We start from the raw sequence: 7,931 nt of genomic DNA, 5'->3' as shown, positions 1-7,931 counted from the left end.
ATAGATTTCAGTTTCTTTCCCTTGGGAACTATAAATCTTCCACACATGCTGCTTCTCATGCTGTTCCTCAGGGACCAGATCATTGGCCCCTTTGGTGAGCTCGTTCACCACCATGATCTTTATTTTCACTGAAGCTGACGTGGATCCATGGTTTAGCACCAAACCTACCTTCACCCTGACACACCTGACACGCCCAAAGTTTCCCGTGACATTAACAGGGACGCATTTTAACGTTCCTCGGCAGTTTGTTATCTTTTATCCGCCTGTCTCTTTTGGACCTCACGTTTGTGCATCCTTTCTTCTATCTCTGAATCCTTGCATGTCTTCACCACATGTTCAGAACCTCTGCTAGATGCCTTCATATCCTCACATCTTCACTAAAGCTCTAAAGACTTCTAGGTGTCATGAATGTCAGATCGGTCACTGTTGCCTCAGATGTTTATTGTCATGGCTCCCAAGCGCTGAACTACTTTTTACATCAATGACCAGTTTATAACCTTCTTTTTCCCCCAAATTTATTTTTTTTGGCTGCAAAATGACGTTGGGTTTGAGAAGAACAACGTTCCACTAAAATCTGAGTTCCAGTGAAGAGAACCTGTGAAGCTCCAGCACACAGAGACGTTCAGTACAACTTTGTGCTTTAGCCCTGGTCTGATGGTCAGGGGGCACATACTTTTGGCTGTATAGTTTACCAATAAGGTAGATTGTCATGATGGAGTGTAGGGAGATAATGTCTTCTCTCTCTCTCTCTCTCTCTCTCTCTCTCTCTCTCTCTCTCTCTCTCTCTCTCTCTCTCTCTCTCTCTCTCCCTCTCTCTCTCAGTCCAAATTGTTCCACTAAAGCTCCCACAGATTCTCTACGTTTCTTCTCCAAGTTTGAGAACGGAAACTTAAGGAAAGTTCTTCACATCCGCAGGTGAGGTTTACAGTAAAGTGTGAGAAAGTCAACAAGGGTTCGATAGGTGACAAACCAGAGGGGTATGACGACACGAACTTTGCTGTGCGCGAGATCTCTAGCGAGCGAGAGAGAGCGAGAGAGATATGAGAGAGAGAGGAGAGAGAAAGAGAGAGAGAGAGAGAGAGAGAGAGCGAGAGATACACAAGAGAGACGAGAGAGAGAGAGAATACAAACGGGGAGAGGAGAGAGGCGAGAGAGAGAGAGCGGAGAGAGAGAGAGGAAGGGAGAGAGAGAGAGAGAGAGAGAGCGAGAGAGAGAGAGCAGACGAGCAACGAGAGAAAGAGCATAGCGAGAAGAGAGAGAGATCGAGAAAGGAGAGAGAGAGAGAAAAAAGAATAAAAGAGAAGCGAGAGAGAGAGAGAGCGAGAGATCGAGAGAGCGAGAGAGAGACAGAGGAGCAGAGACAGAGAGTACGAGGGAGAGTAGGGAGAGAGGGGGAGCGAGAGAGAGAGAGAGAGCGCTGCGCAGAGAGGAGCGCGCCCGCGACAGCGAGACAAAGAGAGCGGAGAGAAGAGAGCGAGGAGAGAGAGAGAGAGGAGAAGAGGAGGGAGAGGGAGGAAAAAAGAAAAAGAGAAGAGAGGGAAGAGAGAGAGGAGAGAGAGAGGAGAGGAGAGAGAAGAAGGAAGAGAGAGAGGAAAAGGAGAAAGAGAGAGAAAAGAGAAAAAGAGAAACGAGAGAAGGAGAGAGAGATAATAAAGGAGAGAGAGAGAGAAAAAAGAAAAGAAAAGAAAGAGAGAGAGCGAGAGAGAGAGGAAAGGAAAAGAGAAGAGAGAGGAGAAGAGAGAAGAAGAGGGAGAAAAGAGGGAGAGCGAGAAAGAAGAGAGGAAAGCGAGAGAGGGAAAAAAGAAGAAGAGAGGGGAAGAGAGAAGAGAGAGGAGGGAGAGAAGAGGAAATAGAGGAGAAAGAGGAGAGAGAGAAGGAGAGAGAGAGAGAGAGAGAAGCGAGGGAGAGAGAGAGAGGAAAGAGAGAGGGAAGGGAGGAGAGGAGAACGAGAGAGAGAGAGAAGAGAGAGAAGAGAGAGCGGAGAAGAGAGAGGAGAGACGAGTAAGAGACGAGCGGAGAAGAGACGAGAGAGAAGAGAAGAGAGAGAGAAGAAAGAGAGAGAGAGAGAGAGAGGAGAGAGAGAGAAAAAGAGAGAGAGAGAGCAGAGAGAGCAGCAAAATAAGAGCGAGAGAGAGAGAGAGAGCAAAAGAGAGCGAAAGAGATGAGAGAAAAAGAAGCAGAGAAGAGAGAGAGCGAGAGAGAGAGAGAGAGAGAGAGAGAGGAGAGCAGGAGAGAGAGAGAGGAGAGAGATAGGAGAGAGCGATAAGAGAGAAGAGAGAGAGAGAGAGAGAAAAAGAAGAGAGAGAGCGAGAGAGAGAGAGATGAGAGAGAGAGACTCTCCTTCTCTTGTCTCGCTCTCGCGCTCGCGCGCGCGCTAGATCGCGCGCGATCCTGAGATCTCTCTTCTCGCTGCACTCGCGCGCGCTCGCGCTCGCGCGCGCGCGCGCTCGCTCTCGCGCGCGCTCTGCGCGCGAGCTTCGTAGCGCAGCTCGCTTCTCTCTCTCTTCTCTCTCTTTTCCCCTCGCTCTCCCTCTCTCTCTCTCTCTCTCTCTCTCACCACTGCTCTCACCCTCCTCTCTCTGTCTTCTCTCTCTCACTCGCAGATGAGTATGATTTGATCCTTAATGCTGATGTGAACTCTTCAGCTCATCAGCAGTGGTTTTATTTTGAGGTCAGTGGAATGATGATAAACGTTCCGTACCGCTTCAATGTCATCAACTGTGAGAAAAGCAACAGCCAGTTCAACTACGGTAAACTCACCACAACAGTGCTGACACTGTTCATAAGTATCGGCACCCTCCATTCATTTATTACTTTATTCATTCATGAACAATTCATGTGCGTGTCTTGGTTCTGGGTTAATAGATGAGAAGGTCAGGTCTTTAAAAAGCATACATTGTTTGTTTGTGTGTGTGTGTGTGTGTGTGTGTGTGTGTGTGTGTGTGTGTGTGTGTGTGTGTTTTAGGCATGCAGCCTGTGGTCTACTCAGTAAAAGAGGCACTAGAGGGAAGACCTCAGTGGGTTCGAACTGGAAGTGAGATCTGCTACTACAGGTGTAACATACACACACACACACACACACACACACACACACACACACACACACACACACACACACACACTCTCTGTTTAATAATTACCGATCCTCCATTCAGATTTTCTTTCACCTTTCAGCTCTGTATGTTTTTGTGAAGTTATGATGACAAAATAAAAGACATAAACCTGTTAACTTCCTGTTCCTTCTCTTGGTCTTCCTGTTTCCTGTTAGGAATAATTTCCAGCTGTCTGAAGGTCACAGAGGTCACTGTTTTTACACATTGACCTTCACCATCACCTTTAGTCACGAGGACGATGTGTGTTACGTGGCTTATCATTATCCATACACCTTCTCTGCACTGCAGGTGTGTGTGTGTGTGTGTGTGTGTGTGTGCGTGTGATTATTATTGATGGGTGATATTGATTAGAAGTGTATAATCAGTTATATGTTGTTGTTGTTGTTGTTGTTGTTGTTGTTGTTGTTGTCAGTCTCACCTCCAGATGATGCAACACTCTATTGACCCTCAGAAGATTTTCTTCAGACATCAGACGCTGTGCAGCACACTCGGGGGAAACGCCTGTCCTCTGATCACCATCACGGCCACGCCCACCTCACACACCTACAAACACCTGCACCAGCTTCGTGAGTCTGAGTGTGTGTTGTTTCTTATGAGTGGCTCCCTGACCTCACTAACTGCACAGAACTATAGAATGCAAGAAAGAAGGAAAGGAAGAAAGAAAGCAGGGAAGAATCGAAAGAGAGAAAGGAAGAAAGAAAGAAAGGAAGAAAGCAAAAAGGAAGGAAGGAAGGAAGAAAGAAAGAAAAAGAAAGAACTAGAAAGAAAGGAAGGAAGGAAGAAAGAAGAAAGAAAAAGAAAGACAAGAAAGAATAGGAAGAAAGAAAGAAAGGAAGAAAGAAAGAAAGAGACAGGGGAAGAAAGAAGAAAGGAAGGAAGAAAGATCAGGAAGTGAAGAAAGAAGAAAGTAAGGCAGAAAGAAGCGAAATGCCAAAGGAAGCAAGAAAGGAACGGAAGTAAAGAAAGCAAGGAGGAAGAACCTACCGACAAGAGAGCAAATACAAGAGAAGAAACGACAGAATAAACCCCCCCCAACGGAAGGTAAGCAATGAAGGAGAATAAGAAATGAATTCCTTCAAGTCCAGTGCCCTCCCTCCTTCCCTCCTCTTCATCCCTCCCTCACTCCTTCCCCTTCATCCCCCTTCCATCCTTCCCTGCCAGTGTCTCCCTCCACTCCCCTTTTGTTCATCCCTCCTTCCTTCCTTCCTTCCTTCCTTCCTTCCTTCCTTCCTTCCTTCCTTCCTCCCTTCCTCCCTCCCTTCACCACACAGTAGAACAAACAAACAGATAAACACACACATGCCCCCTGTCTTGCTGATTCAGCATCTGTGTGATTTCTGTTAATTATTGAAGCCAGCAGGATTTTTTCACACCTGTAGATGCTAGCATATGTTCACAGCCTTTTGGGAGACGCAGTGTATAAGTACGCTCGTTGACCTTTGACCCTGTGCTTGTGAAACACGTTTTAGTTCTGCTGTGTTTAGTCCCCAGACGTGCTATTTATTAATGTGCCGTTAACATCTGTGACATCACGGGTTTTAAGTATAAATCGTTCGTAATAGGACGTAGTAGGGCTCTTTCTTTCTTTCTTTCTTTCTTTCTTTCTTTCTTTCTTTCTTTCTTTCTTTCTTTCTTTCTTTCTAAAGCTGCTCAAACTCTTTTTGTTACAGTCTCACTCAAAGTGTGTGTGTGTGTTTAGGGAACAGGCCGTGTGTGTTCCTGACAGCGAGGGTGCATCCTGGTGAGTGTAACTCCAGTTGGGTGATGAAGGGGACTTTAGAGTTCCTGTGCAGCGACGACGCCGTGGCCGAGAGTCTGAGAGAGACGTTTATCTTCAAAATCGTCCCCATGCTGAACCCTGACGGCGTGATACATGGCAAGTAGGTACACACACACACACACACACACACACACACACACACACACACACACACACACACACACACACACACACACACACTCACACACACATGCACACACACATACACACACACACACACACACACACTCACACACACACACACACACACACACACACACTCACACACACACACACACACACACACACACACACACACACACACACACACACACACACACACACACACTCACTCACATCCGCACACACACACACACTCACACACACACACACACACACACACACACACACACACACACACACACACACACACACACACACACACACTCACACACACACACACACACACACACACACACACACACACACACACACACACACATACACACTCACACACACACACTCACACACACACACACACACACACACACACACACACACACACACACACACACACACACACACACACACACACACACACACACACACACACACACACTTTGAGATCACATCACCACACTCTTAAATCCAATAGGATCAGTGTCTGATTGAGCTCCACATTCAGTCAGAAGCTGGCCTTTAAATCCGGGAGAGAAAATGTGATAGAAAACTTCAACACAATGTGACATGAGAACGAAGACGATGTCAAATCTATAATAAAAGTCTAACATGTGGGTGTAGAAATAAAGTCTCCTGTAGCACAGATCGAGCTGTAACCATCACATTAATCACTGCTTTAATTTAACACAACAAGTACACACGAGTCAGCAGCATAAAGAACAGAATGTCACCTGCTGTAGTCATGACGACTCTTATTTACACCTGATGTAGTCATGACGACTCTTATTTACACCTGATGTAGTCATGAAGACTCTTATTTACACCTGATGTAGACATGAAGACTCTTATTTACACCTGATGTAGTCATGAAGACTCTTATTTACACCTGATGTGGACATGAAGGCTCTTATTTACACCTGATGTAGTCATGAAGGCTCTTATTTACACCTGATGTAGTCATGAAGGCTCTTATTTACACCTGATGTAGACATGAAGACTCTTATTTACACCTGATGTAGTCATGAAGACTCTTATTTACACCTGATGTAGTCATGAAGGCTCTTATTTACACCTGATGTAGTCATGAAGACTTTTATTTACACTTGATGTAGTCATGAAGACTATTTTTACACCTGATGTAGTCATGAAGACTCTTATTTACACCTGATGTAGTCATGACGACTCTTATTTACACCTGATGTAGTCATGAAGACTCTTATTTACACCTGATGTAGTCATGACGACTCTTATTTACACCTGATGTAGTCATGACGACTCTTATTTACACCTGATGTAGTTATGAAGACGCTTATTTACACCTGATGTAGTCATGACGACTCTTATTTACACCTGATGTAGTCATGACGACTCTTATTTACACCTGATGTAGTCATGACGACTCTTATTTACACCTGATGTCGTCATGACGACTCTTATTTACACCTGATGTAGTCATGACGACTCTTATTTACACCTGATGTAGTCATGAAGACTCTTATTTACACCTGATGTAGTCATGAAGACTATTTTTACACCTGATGTAGTCATGACGACTCTTATTTACACCTGATGTAGTCATGACGACTCTTATTTACACCTGATGTAGTCATGACGACTCTTATTTACACCTGATGTCGTCATGACGACTCTTATTTACACCTGATGTAGTCATGACGACTCTTATTTACACCTGATGTAGTCATGAAGACTCTTATTTACACCTGATGTAGTCATGAAGACTATTTTTACACCTGATGTAGTCATGAAGACTCTTTTTACACCTGATGTCGTCATGACGACTCTTATTTACACCTGATGTAGTCATGACGACTCTTATTTACACCTGATGTAGTCATGAAGACTCTTTTTACACCTGATGTAGTCATGACGACTCTTATTTACACCTGATGTAGTCATGAAGACTCTTATTTACACCTGATGTAGTCATGAAGACTCTTATTTACACCTGATGTAGTCATGACGACTCTTATTTACACCTGATGTAGTCATGAAGACTCTTATTTACACCTGATGTAGTAATGAAGACTCTTATTTACACCTGATGTAGTCATGACGACTCTTATTTACACCTGATGTAGTCATGACGACTCTTATTTACACCTGATGTAGTCATGAAGACTCTTATTTACACCTGATGTAGTAATGAAGACTTTTATTTACACCTGATGTAGTCATGACGACTCTTATTTACACCTGATGTAGTCATGAAGACTCTTATTTACACCTGATGTAGTCATGACGACTCTTATTTACACCTGATGTAGTCATGAAGACTCTTATTTACACCTGATGTAGTCATGACGACTCTTATTTACACCTGATGTAGTCATGACGACTCTTATTTACACCTGATGTAGTCATGAAGACTCTTATTTACACCTGATGTAGTCATGACGACTCTTATTTACACCTGATGTAGTCATGAAGACTCTTATTTACACCTGATGTAGTCATGACGACTCTTATTTACACCTGATTTATTTATATCAAGCTCTGACTCTAAATTGAGATCCTTAAAAATCGTAAAATGTGTGTGTGTGTGTGTGTGTGTGTGTGTGTGTGTGTGTGTGTGTGTGTGTGTGTGTGTGTGTGTTAATATACTGTTTTGTTAAATGAATAATTAACGTCAGCGTGTGTTAATTCGATGCTGTAAATAAACAGAGTTTGTAAGAGCGCCACCTACTGGTCAAAGGTTACAACGACAACCTAAACACTTTTCCATCTACTTTGTTAATAATACCAAATGGTAGAAAATAAATAAATAAATAAATAAATAAATAAATAAATAAATAAATCTTAGCAATGACTAAAAGAAAGAATAGTAATAAAAAATATCAACACGTCTTCTAGGTAAATGT

General features: G+C 43.6%; 1 protein-coding gene across 1 annotated transcript in view; it reads left to right on the top strand.

The window, feature by feature from the left end:
- The first annotated feature begins 828 nt into the window (after window positions 1-828).
- LOC113663813 (cytosolic carboxypeptidase 1) overlaps window positions 829-7,931 on the top strand; it is a 21,708-nt gene continuing 14,605 nt past the window's right edge. Inside the window, exons 1-6 of the mRNA XM_047802541.1 lie at window positions 829-915; window positions 2,602-2,750; window positions 2,966-3,053; window positions 3,269-3,401; window positions 3,526-3,679; window positions 4,813-4,993. Coding sequence (XP_047658497.1) covers window positions 2,681-2,750; window positions 2,966-3,053; window positions 3,269-3,401; window positions 3,526-3,679; window positions 4,813-4,993 — 626 coding nt within the window. The 5' untranslated portion in view covers window positions 829-915; window positions 2,602-2,680. The remainder of the gene's footprint in view (window positions 916-2,601; window positions 2,751-2,965; window positions 3,054-3,268; window positions 3,402-3,525; window positions 3,680-4,812; window positions 4,994-7,931) is intronic.

This window comes from Tachysurus fulvidraco, chromosome 17, assembly GCF_022655615.1.
Source record: "Tachysurus fulvidraco isolate hzauxx_2018 chromosome 17, HZAU_PFXX_2.0, whole genome shotgun sequence".
NCBI lineage: Eukaryota > Metazoa > Chordata > Actinopteri > Siluriformes > Bagridae > Tachysurus > Tachysurus fulvidraco.
Note: the sequence above shows the minus strand (reverse complement) of the source record. Positions and strands in the feature narration are given on the sequence as shown.